At 44.2% G+C, this 18,910-nt stretch overlaps 1 protein-coding gene across 1 annotated transcript in view; it reads left to right on the forward strand.

Annotated features, from left to right (window-relative positions):
- GDA (guanine deaminase) overlaps positions 1–18,910 on the forward strand; it is a 599,621-nt gene that overhangs the window by 244,543 nt on the left and 336,168 nt on the right. The window contains exon 3 of the mRNA XM_069228937.1: positions 18,024–18,112. Within this exon, the coding sequence (XP_069085038.1) occupies positions 18,024–18,112 (89 nt within the window). The remainder of the gene's footprint in view (positions 1–18,023; positions 18,113–18,910) is intronic.

Raw genomic sequence — 18,910 nt, forward strand, 5'->3', positions numbered from 1 at the left:
AATTTATTTCCAAAACCAGTGAGATGCAAGCATGGCGACCAGATGTTTGAAAGTTCCCCAATGGACCCCATACCTCTAACAGGAAGCTGATGTTGTGGGAAATATATTGGCAGTTGAACCTGGGTATACTACCATAGGAACATAAGTTTGATGCCAGTTTCTTGTTGGAGTATGCTTCTGTGCATTTTACGAATTTCACACCACAGCAATTCCCACTATTTTCTGGTAATGCCTGATGTGCTATGGAGTTACCAGTTCTTCTGATATGGATGACTACGGAGGAGGCCGGACTGCTGCAAGACACTACAGGTTTTGTATATCAAACCTCTGTAGCCTTTGAAATTGTGCACTAAACCTTCAAAGAACGTGACTGAATGGGTCAATCCCAGGGCATTGGGAGGAGAAGGTGCCCAATGTCTAAGTTGAAAATATTGGTGTTGGAGTTTGTCAGGAATGTGAAATTCTGTCTTACATTGCTCACACGGTTTTATTGTCTGCCCCTGGAAGAGGTTTTGCAGTATTCAACATTACCCCCTTTCCCAATCAGGGCAAGAACTCACTCAGAGTTCAGATGTGAAGTCAGGATTACAGGCTATGTGGGTGTTTGGGGAACGGAAGTAGTTAGGCCACCCACAATCACCACCCTGTCCTGGTTGGTGTCACCATATATGCACTATGGTGTTGATGGGACTTATGAAGCCAGGCCAAGTTCCAAAGAGTTCTGCAAACCAACACCTGGTCCATGTGAAGCCAGTGTTTTTTGCTTTCCCTGACTACTCATTCCGAGGTAAAGCGTACATGGCCTGCCCTGTATTAGTCTAAAAGGTTAGGGCCAGCTAGACCCCCTTGATTCCTGGGGAGCATAAACAGGGTATTAGAGATACCTTGAAGCTTCCCTTTCCAGATGAAGGCTTGAAGATCTTGTTGCATCTGCTGAATATCCTCACAGGGATGAGAGTGGGGAGGGCTTGAAAAAGATAAAGTAGTCGAGACAGGATGTTTATTTTAACCACATTTATCTGACCCAGCCAGGAGATATGCAACAGTTTCCACCACGCAGGGTCTCTAGAATGGCCCTGTGGCATGGTGACCAGTTAGCTCGGGTCCAAGTCTTGAAAGTTCTAGTGATAGTGACTCCCAGGTATTAAATGCAGATTTAATTTTAAACAGGCATGCTGACCCCAGTATCTCGCTCATGTGCACAGAAATGAGTGAGGTTGGGGAGAGGTTCACTATTCCATCATCTGTAGCAGGAAGCACTGTAACCTCAGACCTCTCATAGTGGGGCTCGAGGCAGTTGACATGCTGGAACCTTAAGCGGTTCGTTGGGGTTTTGAGGTCCACTTGGTAGGTGACCTACTCCCTTTCTCTAATTCACCTCAGAAGGCCCAGACCACCAGTCTTGTAGGGTCCTGGGCTTTCTGGCTCCATCACCCACACTTTTTGGTCAGGCTGAAAGTCATCAAGCATGGTCTTCTGGTCAAGCATCATAACTTCCACTTCCTCCTCAAGGGCTCTTATAGGCCCATAATCATACGTTTCAATATCTTGTTGAACCCTTCAACAATCCCATTAGTCTGGGGAGGATTGGTAATTTACTCCACTCCTATCTCACATGGACTTCATGTAAATTTACATAAAATTGGTGGTCCAGTCGGATACTACTTCTTTGGGGAATGCCAATGGGGTAAAATTCCTCATCAGTGCTCTAGCCACTTCAGAGGTAGTAACATTCATCAGAGGTATGGCTGGATCCCCCAAGACCACGATGAACCTGTTGCCTGGATGTTGTAAATTGGCTTCCACCCATTTAGTACACTAGGATTTTTGGGTTTATTGATCCCCCCTTTTTGGACTTTTTACTATTGGTGAGTCTCACTACATGTGTATCACCCACCGTAATCACATGGCAAATGGACTGTGCATGTTACCACCAGTGTCTGCCTTTTAAGGTAAGGCTGCTGAGATGCACTAAGGGTAAGGCTGGTTACACACGAACACATGTCCACACATGTGTGCACATGTTTGTAGGCTGCATGTGTGAGACTACTGTTGTGCTCAGCCCAGTAACTGCACCCAGGTAGTCTGGCACAGAGGGGAATCTACAGGGTTATGTATTGGCCTGGAATAGGCTTTATAAGTGGCCATTTGTAGGTAAAGTCAGTGTGATTTACTGTTTTGTCTGCAGTGACACATTATTACATACATGGAGGAATCTGCCTTAGAGCACACCTTTGTTTTCCTTTGGCCAGCAAAGTCCCGTAAGGAATGAAACTGAGATGGAAAAGGTGCGGACAGTTCATATTCTCAGCTCCCAAGACCATACATGTACATATTTGGGCCATCCAGAACTATCACATTTCTCTGGCTCATCTCAGGATCAGAGCCCAGGCATTTGTCACCCCTGCTGGTCTAGGTTAATTGCATTGCTCCCCAGCAGAGGGAACAAAGACTACCCCACGCAAAGAGAGTAATTAATAGTTCTTCCCTCAGAGCCTGAGGAGAAAGGAGTGGGGATGCAAATCTGCATCAATTACATATCTGTCACACTGTACCAGTGCCAGGGACAACCCAGGCCCACTGAACACAGGGGGAAGCCCAGACAACTGGAGCCAACACAAGAGGGAGCTCCTCTTTGAATTTATGGTGGGAAAGGCCCTAGCAGTGATGTCAGCAAGGGGTGGAGCTGAGACCCCAAGTGCAGATGTGACCAGTAACTCTTGCATGAACTGTCCTAGCATGCTGTGTAGGAGAGTTGGGACAGGGGTGTAGGGTTACCTAGGATTGGCCCAGGGTCCATGGCTCCTAAAACCTTACCCCCATTTAAATAATATTGCAAAATTGGAGAGAAAGGCCTATTGGTGCTTTTGTACCTTTTACTGTTGGATCCTGGTACTGTGTCAGCCCCCTGATGCCCAAAAGGACTAAGGACTGTGCCACCCCCCAGTTACCCCAGGACCAGTGTGTCTCTACAAGGGTGAGTGAGGCTCACCCTGTTGCTTCCCCATGAGGTCCAGTTGGGAGAAAGCTCTGGATTTCTACTCTCAGAGACAAAGACCAGGAGGAAAGCTGAAACAGGGAGTCAGTGGAATTAGCTCCCTGCAAGGTGCACTGCTTTTCAGGCCAGAAGGCCAGGTAACTAGAGCTCACCACTAGGAAGAAAATGAATCCAGGAGCATTCAAAACTGGGCCTGAGTTATGGTCTTTTAAAGGTTGGTGAACATTTCTCAAATGGAGCTTGTGGGGCTTTGTTGCCCAGTGAGGAATTACCTCCATGGTGAGCCAGGGCCAGAGGGGTCCGTGCATGATTTCATTATAGATTTGTCAGGGAGGGGGGACGTTTGATGCCCCTCCCCAGTTCAACTTTCATCCTTGTGGCCCCAGCTCCCCAGAGGCTAGTGCAGCAAGGTAATCTGGTGCCCTGGGACCCAAACCTAAGGTAAGCAAGGGGGACACTATCCCAGCACCATCTAATGGTGGTTGCCTTGCCTCCACTCCCCATGTCTAGGGGAGCAGGACAGCCTCCAAAAAATGCAGTACCCTTCCGGCACAGGACGGGCAGGGAAAAAAACACTGCTTGTTCCAGCACCAGCATGAGGGAGGCAGTCTGGGTCTTGGGGGCCGTGGGGCTCCCCTGCCTCCCCACCACATCAACCACCTTGGAGGTGTCACAGGTGGGACTGTGCACCTCCAGATAAATGAAGGAACACACAGAGACAAAGACTCAGGGCCCCCAACACAGGGTGAAACCTGCTGTTTAAATATTCACTGTACATGCCTGGAGTGCCTCATAATGCCCTGCATGGATTTCTTATGTGAATATTTTTCTTGCTGTGTAGTTACCCCAAGATGGCAGGGGTACTACAAATAAAATATAGAAGTTTTGCAGTTGGGGGTGGTGCGCCCTCTGGGGCTGGTTCTGTTGCTGCATTTTATTTTGCCTGAGGGTGTATAAAAAGATACATGGTGCGTAGCAGCCTCTGGGGGCTGATTATATTATTGCATTTAACGAGGCCAGAAAGTGGTTCTGTTTAGTGGCTGTTTTCATGGTTGCATTTTATGTGGTCTGAAAGCACACAGATATGTTAAGTTCATTTTAAAGTGTTTTATTGATTCAGTATTGACAATGATTACTGATCAAGGTTGATATGCTTTATTGAGGCTAATAATTGCATTTACACATGGCTAACAATGATTATTGCATTTGGCACAAAATTATGTTGTCTTTAACATGTGGTTTGTTGTTCTTGTAATATGGTGAACTCCTGACAAAGCCAATAGGCCTATTTCATCTAATGTGATACCCCACTATATTGTGATGTGTTGTCTGGCATAACTGGGGAGGCAATATGATTTTGATAGTCATGACTTTTGAGGTCAACTGTGAGTTCATAATGTCATCCAGGGTATGTTTGATCTGTCATATGTATATATTTGTAAATGAATGCTTAATATTTAGTAGTGTTTGCGTAATAAATGTACTTTCTCTTTTTCTGAAGAAAAAAAACTGACTGGACCAACATTTATTGAGTAGTATTATTGTGTGCCAGTGAATGTTGATTACTAGTCCTCACCTCCCCCTACTGAGTAGGCTTTCAACTCCTCTGCTTTACTACCCTGAGAGAGTCAAGTTCTAAAACGGGGTTCCCAGTAAGAGGAAAATGTGGACCTATTACTTGTGAAGGTCTGATATCCTGCACAGCTAATAACCCAATTTCCTACCACGGGTCAGCCTAGGAGTTCAGAGGCCCAAATATGTTAATGCCCACCCTTTCAAAGGGGGTGCCAATGACAGGTAGGGGAACCGGGGTAGGCTTTTGCTTTCCCCCTGACTTCCCACTGGACTGGCAAGTAGGTCAGGAGTTGCAGAATGCATTTGAGGTCACTCCTATCTGGGGCCAGACAAAGTAGGCAACAAGCCCAGCAAAGGTTGTGTCTTGCCTCAGATGTCCTGCCAGCGGTACATCATGAGTCAGACCCAGTAGGAAGTTCCTAAGCACTGGGGAACAACAAACATGGATTACCTAAGGCTGAAGAACCTTAGGCTCAAAATAAAGCAGGTCATTCTCCCAATAGATCAGGTGATCTCCGGAGGTGTCACCGGCTGCCTGGGCCTTAGCTTACTGCCTCCAGCCCTCAGGTGTATGGCACTCTTTCCGAGCTTTGCAGAACTCCTCCCTGGATGGCCCTCCCTCGGCTTAGCACCAACCAGCTCATGTATCTCTTCCATGACAGCAATGCCCCCCCTTATGTTCCAGGGCCCCACATTTAGGCTCAACCTCCTCCAGGACTGTGGCAATTTGAGGGGCAGGTTTCCCACACCTCTTTCCTATTCTCTTTTGGATAGATACCTGAGTCATTCTTCTAGGATCCAGGCCCTCTCAACTACCCTCTGGGATTGCCATGGACCTTGGGATCATCCACACAGCCAAATCTACATTTCCAGATGGGACCTGAGTCCCACCTCCTTCCAAATGGTATGCTCTAAGTCATTATCAAGCAGACAATCCACAGGCATGGCAGGACTGATAGACACCCTTAAGGAACCTGGGGCCCCCACCATCCCACACTCAAAGAGAACCACAGCCACAGGATAGTGGCTGTCATGGTTGCATGCTACAACAATCTGGTGGACCACATTAGGGATGACCTGTTCTGAGGACACCAGATGACACCTGACAGTAGTCATGCTGGCTCCTGTGTCCCTCAGACCATTTATCTGCTGTCCATTGATGGTGACCCACTGTCTGTACTTGGAAGTGTTGGAAAGCATGTGGGCTATTGTACTCATCACCTTGTTACCCAGGGATAACCTCTGCTCTACCCCCCATGTTAACTAGGACAACCTCCTCCCCCAGCTCTAGAGTAGCCAACCCAGGTGTCAGCCCACCAGTGAGGGACTGCACCCTCTTGGGACATTTGATGTCTCTGTTGGTTCATGGACCTGTGTGTGTACTTCTAGCACTAATAACATTTTGGGTTGACCTTCACTGACGTCTTTTCAGAAAATCAACTCTTCTTGTGATACCAATGGGATTGAAAAGCCTTCCCTGGAGAATTATTTTAGGGGCCTTGATAGAACTCCTTGTTTTTTTTCTTTTGTCTCCCCCTTTTTCTTCTTTTGGGTCCCTGTCAACCCTATGGGTGATCCCTAGATATCTTATTATGGACCCTGTTGCTGAGCCAGTGGTTTGCCTCCTTAGCAAGCTCCCTGGGGTCAGGGAGCTTGCTACCCTCTAGGTGTTCACACAGCTCAGTAAAACAATTGCTGAACATGTGCTCTCTGGCAATTAAATTGTACACCCATTATAATTACTGACATCACTACCCTTCACTCAACTATCCAGTGCTTTGCAAAAGTAATCCACAACACCCTCCCAGGACTGCTGGGGTAACTTCAGGCTGTCCCTAAACTGTTCCCTATCTTTTTCTGGGTGAGACCATACTTCCTAACAAAGGGTTTACTTCATGAGGGGATATCTCATCTTGTCTTTGTTTCCTAAGGGGTAAAAGTACATCCCTCTCTTGTCTGGGCATGTACTTTTAGAGACTGGCTACCCAATCCTCCTCAGGGGCCCTGTGCATCTCTATGACAACCTCAAAAAGCCTCAAAAAATGTGTCAATAAAATCCCTCAATTCCTCACAACAAAGTTAGGTCCAGGTCCTTGGGGGTGTGTGGACCCTCCTGTCTTCACTGGGAGCTGGGGTATCCCTGCCACCTTTGCTGCTGGGCCCTATGCATTGCTTGGTTTTGAGGTCCATCTTCTTAAGACTAACTTCACAGGTCATCAAAATTGTTCTCCCCTACAAGGCTCAGTCAGCCTTCTTCTCCTTTGCCAATCTCTCCTCCAGGGCCAATCTTCTCTCCTCTAAGGCCCTCTGGGCAGATGCCTCCTCCTAAGCAGCCTCTGCTTTATTTTGTTCTGAAGCAAGTTTCGATTTGCTAGCTGCAGGCTGAACTCCCTTTCCACCTTCCTGTCCTCCATTTCCTCCGGAAACAGGTTGTGGGAGGACACACTGCTCCCTGCTCTGACATGGGATCTCACTCCTGCAGGCAAGTTGTCCTCATCTCCTTTAAGGTGCTGCAGCTCAGGGCCTGTGGCCAGGATATTTTCTTCTTCTCCCTTCTCCTTTCCTTCTCTAAATCTGTTGCCTCTTCAAGGCCATCCTCTCCCTGCTGTTCTTTAGTGGCCTTCATCCTCTTGACATCCTCAAAGACACTGATGGCTAGCTGGAGATCCACCTTGATGTCCTTTTTCTCCACATTGAGCCTCCTCTTAGTTGCAAAGGCTCTGCAGTTTTGCCTTGCTGAGGTCACCAATGTTGATCAGCTTCATTTCTTGACTGATTTGCTCATGGCTGGGTCCAAACTGGGGTGGGGTGGTCAGTTAAAAAACGATGGATTAAACCCAGATCTTTGTGACTTTGGGTGAATGTTTACATTGTTCAGCATTCCATCCATCGTCTGTTCTTTTTTACTTTGCCGCCCTAAGTGGGAAGGGTATGCCCAGACATGGGTCCTATGCTCACTGTGGCACTAGATTCAAGCTAGCCTGGCTGATGAGGGGCGATACCCTGAAACCTGTCCCAGGGTGCTTGTTTCCGGTCCAGGGAGGACCTGGCCTGGCAGTTCGAGCTGGACTGTTCCCATGGGGAGCAGGGTCAAGCCTAATTTGCATATGACTGGGTCCAAACCATGGTTGGTGGGGAGGGCAAAAAAAATGGATTAAACCCAGATCTTTGTGACTGTGGGTGAATGTATGCAATGGTCAGCGTTCTGCCCATCATCCGTTCTTTTTGCCTGTGACTTTTAGAAAATAGGATTTTCTTGCCGTATTCATTTGGTCCCTGCAGCCTTCCTCTGGTCACATAACTGGGTGTAGTTGGCAGTTGGGCTTTGTGTATTTCTCCTAGGCAGCCACACATAATAGGATCTTAGGTGTGTCTCAATGGGCCATCATTGGCAGAATGGGAAGGAGGACCTGGGCGCATCCTCACTTACACCTGCATAGGCTGTGTCCTGTCCCCACTCAAAGGGTTTAATACCTCCTGTAGTTAGTATGGAGCCAGGGCAGGACCTTTGTGCACTTCAAAGGCATGTCTTAGGAAGCTCCCTCACTTCAAAGGCACCACTGGATATAAATACTGGACCTCAGACCCCACCACTTCAGAACACTCCTGGATCTGTAAATACTCTACCTGAATGAAAGATTGCTGTAATCCTGAAGGACTGCCACTCTTCTGGCTGCACTCTTCTAGATGTCTGCTCTGCTGTGCTGACATGCTACTTGCTGCCCTCTTCTGGGGTGAGAAGGACTGGACCTGCATGTCACTTGAACCTAGAACCCAGAGTGACTTCCAAGGGCTTGTTGGCTGGCCTCCTGAGCTGAAGGTTTAGGAACATAACAGACTTCCAACAACCTTGTTATTGCACCTGGACTTTGCCCTGCCAAGTGGTGCCACCTCAGTCCTGGACCCTTGGAAGTGGGCCTGAGGTGCTTACCAGCAGAACTGATGCATCGCCTCTGCTTAGTGGCGCATCCCGAGCAGAACTGATGCATCTCTTCTACGGATTGGCGCATGCCATGGACCAGACACAAAAGACTTGCATTGCAGCTGAATCCCACATATTGGGTCCCACACATTGCCTTCAGAACCAGTGCTGAGCGATGCTTGCCAGGAGCAGATCCATGCATCACTCATCAATGGCAGCCTCAATGACGATGCTGAACCTCCCCATGGCAGCTTCACTACTCTCCAGAATCGATACATCGTTTCACTGAGCATCGCATCCCTGACACCAGCCTTCACATCGCAAACCCTGACAAAGGGATCCATGATGTTGACGCAACAGGAGCTTGCTCCACAGCCCAGCCACATCTTGGAACTAACATATTACCTCTGCTGTGTGACGCATCTTCGATGCAGATCTATTCACACACCACGAACAAGGATTAAATATACTTTTCTTCAGCCGGCCTAACTTGGTCCCTCTAGCCGACCCACACTCCATTGCAGTTGATGTGAACTTGTGACTTTGTACCAATCCGGTGCGACCAGATAGCCATGTTCTGCGCTTTAATTTTTTTTTTTTACTTTTACAGTTTATTCTTAAAAAATGATAGTACGAGGTCTACTGATTGGATATTTGTCATTTTGGTCTTATTTTATTTATTAAAGTCAAATCTGTTTTTCTAACCTGGTGTTTTATCTTTTTGTGTTGTGTTTTGACCGTTTTACTGTTTAAAGTGTTGCATAAGTATTTTACACATTGCCTTTAAGTTAGGCCTGACTGCTCTGTGCCAAGCTACCGGAGGGTGAGAACAGGTTAATTTGGGGTTTTTGTGTGCCTTACCCTGCCAAGGATTGCTGTGTCTGCTTGAGCAGGGCTCACACCCCAGTCAACCAACAACCCAATTTTTTACAAGAAAGATTTTAAAAGGAGGTTGAATCGAATATCTAATTATTTACAGGTATTTTTAGTGTTACACAAAATCACTGAGTGGCACTGCACAAGCACAAACACAAATGCTAGTCCCCACCCCTGAACACCAATGCAAGAAATTGGGTTATTGTTTGAGGGGGCGAGAACGCTACTTTAGTAACAACCACAATTCTTGTCAGGGAGAACCACAAAAGTCACTAAATTAAGTCCGGCTTAACTTAGCGTCAATGTGTAAAGTATTTATGCAGCACACAAACAATAATAAAGTGAAAACACAACACAAGAAAAATCTCACAACAATTTAGAAAAATAAAGTACATTTCAGTAAATGAAATTATACCAGAACAACAAAAGTATAATTAGCAGAATTGGAGATATACAGCTTTAAAGTTTGAGGTAAGTATAGCACCTAAAAGCACAAAGAGCCATTCGTGTTCATCCGGTCGTCCTAAAGCGGGCAAAAGTCATAAGTTTGGGCCAACAACAATGGAGCATGGCCAGAAACAGGGACCAGTTTAGTCCTCTTGAAATAGTTACCTTCTCAAACTCTGGCATAAAGGGTCCAGTTCGCAGTGGAGGATTCATGAGGAGCAGGGAGAGTATCATGGATGATCATCACTGTAATGCACAAAGCAGGACAGCCATGACTGTAGTGCAAGGATCTGGTCGGGCGTCACAGACAGTCATTGTTGAAGTTTTGTGTTGGTGGTCACTACTGATTGTTGTGCTGTAGTGCAAAGTGAGTTAAGCCTGACTGCTCTCTGCCAAGCTACATGATGGTTGAGCACAGGTTAATTTAAGGTTTGCTTGTCACTTCACCCTGACAAGGATTTAGATTCATGCTTGAGTAGGGTCTCATCCCTCTCAACCAGTAACCCAGTTTCTTACACAGGGTCTTACAGCAAATACACAAATATTGATGGAAGGAATACTTGCAAATAATCTAACCACTGCTAATTGTTTGAGATAGTATTCAATCCCATCGTTCTTTTGCCCACGATGCCACATCAGAATGGACCTACTCATGTGCAAGTCAGCCGTGTAGTGGTGGCTAGTGAAGCCTGAAAGTGGTGACAAATGAAATCAAAGCACCAGTATTTCATTTTTGGACGATTATGAGAACGGAAAGTCTAAATATTGATGTTCATGGTCCACGCTTTGCATTTTTTCAGACATGGACTGGCAACAGTGCAGCACACTAAAGTCACTAGTTTCAGCAAACAAAAGAGAAGCTGAATAACAAAGTGCTAAATGTGGGTTTATGACATTTTTATGTCTGTCAGGATACCCCTCTTAGGAAAGGAACATGATAAAAAATCCTATTGTAAGCATCCCTGTTTTAAAATTGCACTTAAAGTGCACTTCATGTAATATGTTTTAACAAGCTCCTCTCTTTGAGTCTGTAAGCAGCATATGTGGTGAAACACACACACACACACACACACACACAAAGAGCCATTAAACATTTCAGACACGCTAAACTACAAAAGGAAAACAAAACAAACCTGTCTGGTTTGCTGGCTTGTTTGCCTTGTGTAATACATTATATGAAGATCCCCTTTATTTTTCTCTGCTCTAATCTCTCTTGCTTTCCACTGCTGAAGGAACTCAGGTGCCTCAAATCATGCACAGGAGGCATTTTATGAACAGTGTAGGAAACATGACACTGAAGTCTGATCAGTATCATCATAACTTGTGGTGATAAACTGTGCAGACTCCAATGCCCAGCTTGCTGCCTGCAGCCTTTAATCCCACACTTTTACAACTCGCCACAGGATGAGGTTGGAGTTAGTAAGGCCTATTAGTAAGGCCCCTGCCTGTGTCAAAGTGTGAATGTGTGGGAAGCCTTGTCTCCAGTTCCTGAATGACGTGAAGTCCCTTGCACTACAGGGCTTGAGTATGGAGCACCCCTTGGGCCGACAAGGTAATCATTTTGTTGAGCTGATGACCTCAAAGGCATCAGGGATGTGAGCTCGTCAGCCCAACAAGTTCTGATTAATGTCACTGTCTGCCGGTAGCAGCACATGTGCAGCATCAAAGGAGGTTCAGGAAGAAAGAAAGTGCTACCGAGGGTGATTTTTTTTTTAAGTGCTGCACTCAGTGCATTGTTCTTCTTTAGAAAATTGTTTTTCAGCTATTGAGGGGAGAGGTAGAGGGAGCATAGCCCCATATCCATATGGGAATCCAGGCCATGAGCCATGGTCCTCGTGGGCCCAGCCAGAGTTGTCAAGCTAGGTCTGCTCTGAACCAGAACACAAACAACTCAAGATGGATTTTGGCCTATTTGGCCCTCTTCTATTGGGTGTGGCTTGTTTCTAGTGGCACAAAGTGAGCACAGGACCCCGATTGCAAATAGTCTAACCACTAGTATTTCATTAGAGTAATATTCCAACCTTTCATTCTTTTGCCTATCATGCCACCTAAGGTTAGAGCCAACCATATGTACATCAGCCTTGGTCTCACTTCAATGGGAACAGTCCAGCCTGAAGTGTCAAGCCAGGCCCCTTCTGAACTGCATCATAATCAACCCAAGACGCGTTTTGGCCTCTTCAGATGGGTGCATGTTGGATGCAGTAGCTCTGTGAGCACAGTACTCATGTTTGGGCATAACCTTGGATACCAGGGCTTTACACCCAACACTCAAAATAAGATGTGAGGAATATTTGGTGAAAGATATGAATCCTGCTCATTTGTTAGTATTCTGAAAAATTTAAATTCTTCTTTTGCTTTTTGATAGACTCATATTCTAAAGGTTCCATCAGCATATAAAACAGCAATTCTAGTTGGTTGGTCCCCAAATATCACTCAGGTATGAGGTTTAGATGGATCTGAGAACTTCTAAATCAGCTGTTCTGATTGGCATTTCTTGTGAGTGATACATCCTTCACCATTTACAGATTATCCCCCATGTGTTTAAAATTTTCCTAAAACCTCTAAGCATTCCTGTGAGCATCTTACTCCAAGCTAAGGAGGTCGATGGAGTTCCTGGGCACCCAAATGTATACAGAATTATCATCATCACATTAAACCAATGGAGGCCATCTAAACAGTTGTTGACATTGCATCACATCAGTGGCTGATTTAATTAAATTTGATAACTTGGTCAACATATCTGAATAAGATAAATAGACAGTTATAAAGGGCTAAAACGTACATATTTGATACTTGCAGCTTGTAACTCTGGGAGAAGTAAACAGTATGATTAGATCAGAAAGAGAAGGCAATATCTTGTGAGCATTCTTCTTTACCTTACCAGGACATAGCTTTTGACCTACACATCTCCTAAAAACAGCAGAGATGCCTGTAGTGTCTTGTGAGTTAGCGCTGATGGGACTCTTTTGGTTACTGATGGACTCTGTAGAACTGTGACATAAGTGTTAGGGTGTGGCGAATAGATTTCATGTTTAGAATGCTGAGTTTGCGCTTGCACGCTTAGTAATAAAGACATGTAAGACCAAGCTCCTTGTGTGGCATATTTATTTACCAGTACAAAGGCTGGGGAGGACACTACAGCTGGCGATGAGATAGGGGTAACTTACCCCAAGAACCAACAGTGCTCTCCCAGAGAGTTTGCCATGGTCCAGCGAACTGTGAGTACATGCCACATGTGCCACAGTTGAAGTAAAGATCGTCATTTGGCATATTTGTAGTCAAAGCATCACTCCAGCCAGTGCCAAGCTATTGAAGAAGAAAAAAGCCTCACAGACAAATTTGTATATCATTGGCCAGAAACCTGCTGGTGAGGCCGTGAAAGAGGTACTATGCCACAACGCGACACAGAGCTATAAAATATATGTAGCGATAACACTAAAAGCAGCAGTTGCAGAGAAGTGCTAGAGGTAGCGATAGTTGAGTGCACAAAAATGCTAAAGGCAGCAATAACCAGATATGGAACCAGAATGAGCAGTGACAAACAGATGCAAGAGAACACACTGAGCGGAAGCAGATAAATGCAGAAAAACATAAGAGGTGGTGATAATCAGATATATAGAGAATACTATCAAGCTTACAAGATTACAAGAACCTGCGCTAAGAGAGCCATCCAACCTCAAAACCAGGCACCGCAAGCCAAGTGAAAGCACAGGGTTGTGCTTACAGAGCAGTCAATCCTTCAAAAGGCACACCACTGAAGTTGCAGGGTGGGGCTCAGAACAGCTCAAAAGGTCTTTGAGAAGTTGAAGGGTTGCAATGGCCGTGAAGAAAGAAGCCACAAAACTTCAAATTGTCTGCGACGACCCTGATACCAGCATGTTGCAGGGTCTTAGAGATGGTTTGAATGAAGCATGTCTTAGTGGACAGCAGATGTGCTTGAGAGATCCCTGTCAGTAAGTTCCACAAATAGTTATAATGCTGCTTCTTCTTAAAACCACCACTTCAACTCCAAGCTTCCAAAAAGCAAAGTATTTGTGACAGATGGACTGCTTGGATAGAAACTTTTGATGATTTAATTGAGGCACTGGAAGAAACAGATAACAAAAAGATTGTCAAATACCTCAAGAATCTTGTTGGTGAAGGAGTAAAAGAAGTGATAAAAGAAAATACCCCATGCTGATGAAGTCTCATACCGTCAAATGAAAGAAGCATTAAATCTCTTCCATCTAATGCCTAATGTTGACTACGAAATGTATCTTTTCAGTCAGGAAAGACAGAGAGCTGGTGAAAGGGTGATGAATTTGTTGAGATACACTCATCAAACATTGTAAATTCAATGAAGTCAATGATGAAGAAGCCATATATCTAAGAGTTATAGATGGTTGTGTGTCAGATTAATTTAGATGACGAATGCTGAGAGAAACCCTTTATCTGGAGTGAGTGCTCATGGCTGCTAGAGCGGAGGAACATGCAGATCGGAAAGCTGCTGACATGGAAGCCAGAGGTGGCCACAGTGAGTCAGTCATGAACATAAAAAGTAAGCAGAAATAGAAGGCTGAAGGACACAAAGTGATGTCTCCAAAGAAAAAGAAACTGTGCTTCAGATGCGGATATTCATTTCCACATGAAGGTAAATGTCCCGCCATTGGACTAGTATGCAAGGGTTGAGGGAAAAAGAACCATTTTGCAAAGGTTTGCAAGGTGAAGGAATAATCTAAGGCCCATATTTATACTTTTTTAGTGCTGCATTTGCATCATTTGTTGACGCAAAACTGGAGCAAACTTGCAAAATACAATTGTACTTTGTAAGTTAGCGCAGTTTTTGCGTCAAAAAGCGGCACAAATGCAGCGCTAAGAAAAGTATCAATATGGTTCTAAGTATGTCACCCCGAGAAAACAAAATGGCCTCCAGAATGTTTCAGAAGTAATGTCCTATGTGCGCCCACAAGGCCAAGCAGCAACATCAGCTAAGGTAAATCAACACTAAACTATTTTGATCATCATCTAAATCTTCTTTTAAGAGTTCTTCAGTTTCATTGACAAGTGACAGTGAGAAAAATGGGTATGTGATGTTGATTTTTACTTCAGAAAAACGTGAGCATGTTGGACTAGCCGCATGCAAAAAAAGATAAGAGTCTAAGAAAAGTCAACTGCGAAAATCACATAAGTCATTTAAACATTGTCCGAAAAATACACTAAAGATAAATGGCTGCTTCATACCTTTTATTATTGACAGTGGCGCATCGATAAATATTATGCTTGAGGAGAAATACAGTGAGCTATCTCTATTGTCCTGTCCTGTCTCACACCATCGAAGACTAAAGTGTATGCATGGGCTGCATCAACACCATTAAAGAGACAAGGTTCATTCTTAGCAACCATGAAACACAAAAAGACAAAGGTACAAACACCCATTCATGTACTTCAAGGTACTGTGTTATGTGCCTGTTTATTCAGTTGTAATACTGCTGCTGAAATGGGACTGATTCTCTCTTGTACATTTTTTGGTAAGTCTGACATGTTCAAGGTATGTTGAGTGATTCTGAGAGATAAGCAATTGTGTAAATGACAGGCCTTCAACTCTTTATCAACTCTCTCATAAAGATGAGAAAACCAAACTTGGTCTGGGAGAGCTTGTTTAGTGATAAAAATTCCACGATGTCCTTCATGGGCTACTTCAATTACTTATGTCGCAGACTCTCTGGTATGACAATTCCCGAACCTTGTAAGACAATATCTTCTTGAGTAACGGATAGTTTGTGTTTTACATTTTTGAACTTCTGATATTTGACGTCAAGTGTGAGAATTTGAGTGTGCTGTTTCCAGGACTGATGTGCCATAATGTCCTTCAGTATTAATATGTCACTGTCTCGTTGCCGTAATAATTTGATCCAAAGAAATAGCGGCAGGGGTGTTTGACTTTAGGATTAAGTTAATGTAGGCTTCAGCCACTGTGGAAGGGGTACCATGACACTGTGCTGGCACTCGTAAAAAGTAGTCAGCAGGGTTTTGATCATTCCCTGGTTGCTGCATGATAGGGTAGTCATATTCCTGTAGTCACAAACTCAAACGTTCGATTCTGGGAGGCATCTTGGCTTTTGGATTGCTAAGCATGGAAAGCAATGCTTGAGGCCTGAATGACATTTCAAAATTTGGTCAATAGAACCTCTGCCAAGGCAATGGAATAATTTAGTCCATCCTCCTGGTCGAGGACAGCCGAACGGCCAAATTATAATTCAGACTCTAAGTACCTAATCAGAAAATAGACCTTAAATCTCACACAGATACACACAAACACGCGCACGTATATGTGTGTAAATATATTAGTGTGTATGTAATGTATGTATATATTACATAGTGGCGGTTGCCAATAGGTAGTTATAGTTAGGACCTAGTTTCTATGGAAAAAGCGTTTTTGGTTTTGCTAATAACTTTGGCGCTGTTTCATGAATTGTCACAAAATATTTCAAGAGAATACGAGGCTCATATCTGCATTTGTCGCGAACGTGTTGGGGTGATCTGTCAAGGGGGGCTGAGAAAAAGGAAAAAGAGGGGTTTCCACAATACTTTTTCCCCATGCACTTTTCCATAGGGATTTGGAACAGGAATACCACCTGAACTACTGGACAAAATTACACCAAATTTGGCAGAAAGGTAGCTCTTCGTCCAGAAAGCGGTTGTTGTAGTTTATGAAAAATTAAAGAAAATCCAAATTTGTACATATAGGGATGTGAAGACTCTGAGAAACCTCCCAATCTTGTGTTGATGTGAAGGCTACGCAAAACCTCCTGATCTTGTGCTGAGATCTGATTGGCTGCCAACACTTCAATAAGAAAGTGTTGGCAGCCATGTTGGGACTCGGGTTCAGCCAAGATCCAGAAAAAAATATTAAAAATAAGAAAAGAGGGCAGGGTAGAGACACCCAACCCCTTAGCTCTGGTGCTGGGGTCCCAGAGTGACCCCACCAGAGAAAAAACGATTTTTTTCTACATGGCAGATCTGTGAATCACTAAAATTAATAAAATAATTCACTTGCTTCACTGAAGCTCCAGGTTGGCCAGGTTGGCCAGGTCCCAGGGGCATTTCATGTTTGAATGCGGGGGGAGCTGGGCGGCCCCCTGCAACCATGGGGACCACCATCTGGCCCCCCGCAAGCCTTGGGGGCCTCACCACCCGAGGGGTCTGATCAAACGCAATGCAGGGAGGCCAAGTGCCCTCCCTGCAACCCCAGGGACAACCACATCCCTGGGGCTAATTTACATTGGAGGGGGACTCTGCGGCCCCCCTTGTGGAACCATAGATGGCTATAACGTCTGTAACCTTTGGTTTTTCAAGTGAATATATATATATTCCAAGTCAGAGCAAACAGCTATGTCCCGGGGGTGGAGGGTTAGTTTTTGGAAAACTAAAACACCATTGCAAAAGGACCAGCATGCATTTACACACATATGTAGCTGACATCCTTTAATGATCTTCCTTTAATTAAAAAAACATACACAACGGCCACCACACATGCAGGTGCATGTGGGGTGGCCAACATGTAATGATTAGTAGATGGCTCAGCATGTGTGTTTATTCAAGCAGCTGCCTTTGAATGGCCTTTCTTTTAGTTTGAGAAAACGCTTCCAGGAGGGCCATGGCACATGCACACACGTTTACATACTGGTGGCCATATTGGAATAGTTTAAATATAATTTTAAGATGACTGCCTGCCCGTCTATATACAGTGGAACTCAGAGTATGAGAAGGTTTGGTGGGTAAGCAGCCATTGGTTTCATGCTTTTTAATGTACAGAGTGAGGGCCAGGGAAGAAAAGGGGACAGCAAGAGAGAGGGAGAGAAAATAGTCCCTCATGCTTATAGTGTAAGGTCTGATGTCAGCTGTGAAAAGATGCACCCATGCTGTCAAACACATTGAGAATGAAATGCTTATTGAGTGGGACAAGAAGATGGAAGAAAGCCCTTAAATCAGGAGCAGGAAAGTAGAAGCACGGAGTAGACACAAAGTCCACTCCAAGTCTGTATTACAACAACTGATGTGGCCTGTAGACAAGCCCCAACAAATGGAACATATACCACACAGCCAAAGCATTCATTCTTTTTGGTAAGACTGAGAAAAGTCACACTTGTTCTAAAGAGTATGGATCGTACAATATGTTTCCATATTTATAAAAACGATTTGTCTCTTGTTTTGATTTATTTCTAGATTGAGTTTTTGGAAGAAGAGAAACAGCAAGAGAAAGCAGCCAAGGAATGGGGATTCAACGTGTTGGACATAAGACAACTGAAAAAAGAGTACATGTCATTGTTTATATGCATGTCTTGTGTCTTGTATAGAAAGTTACATTATTATGCAAGGAAATAGTAAAGGAGAATAATGGTGATGACAAAAGAAGTACTAGCTAAATATATCTAAATATATATAGAAATATGCCTCAGTATTGTTAATACCATATATGGTATAAAACATCTAAACAATTAAAGTATCTGTTTTCTAAAAGTGAGCTCTTTACTTCAAAATTAGAGATTGAGAAATGTTATTCTTTAAAATTCATTTAACACAAGCAGAAAAAAGTCTGTGTGTGTTTTTATAAACTGTTTTTATAAACTTCTCAACCATAAAAAATCCAATCATCAAAACAGCCCCTACAGTGCATCATATTTTGATTACATAACATGCAACTGCTGTGCAGGATATCATTTTTTAACACTGTGAGGCCACAATAAATGCAGCCACATAACAAGCTCCTAAAGATCGCTGCACTCCCAACTGTGGAGCAAAAGGTCCAGTCTTGGGAGTGCTTTGAAAAGATTAAACAAAATCCCAGAGAGGTTTCCTGACCCCCATTATATTTTCATGCATTTTCACGGTTGGGAAGTTTATAAAAAATGTTTGCTAATTTTAAATGCTCTATTGATATACCAATAATAATAAGGTTAAGATTAATAAGTGCACTAACAGCTGATGATTATTATTGATGACTGTATTTACATACAAAATGATGTGTTTAACATGTGGTTTACTTCTCTTGAACCATTGCCCAAGCGAGTAGACTTACCATATATTTTTGCATGACCGCTTTAGGGGGTCAA

Source organism: Pleurodeles waltl, chromosome 1_1 (genome assembly GCF_031143425.1).
Source record: "Pleurodeles waltl isolate 20211129_DDA chromosome 1_1, aPleWal1.hap1.20221129, whole genome shotgun sequence".
NCBI lineage: Eukaryota > Metazoa > Chordata > Amphibia > Caudata > Salamandridae > Pleurodeles > Pleurodeles waltl.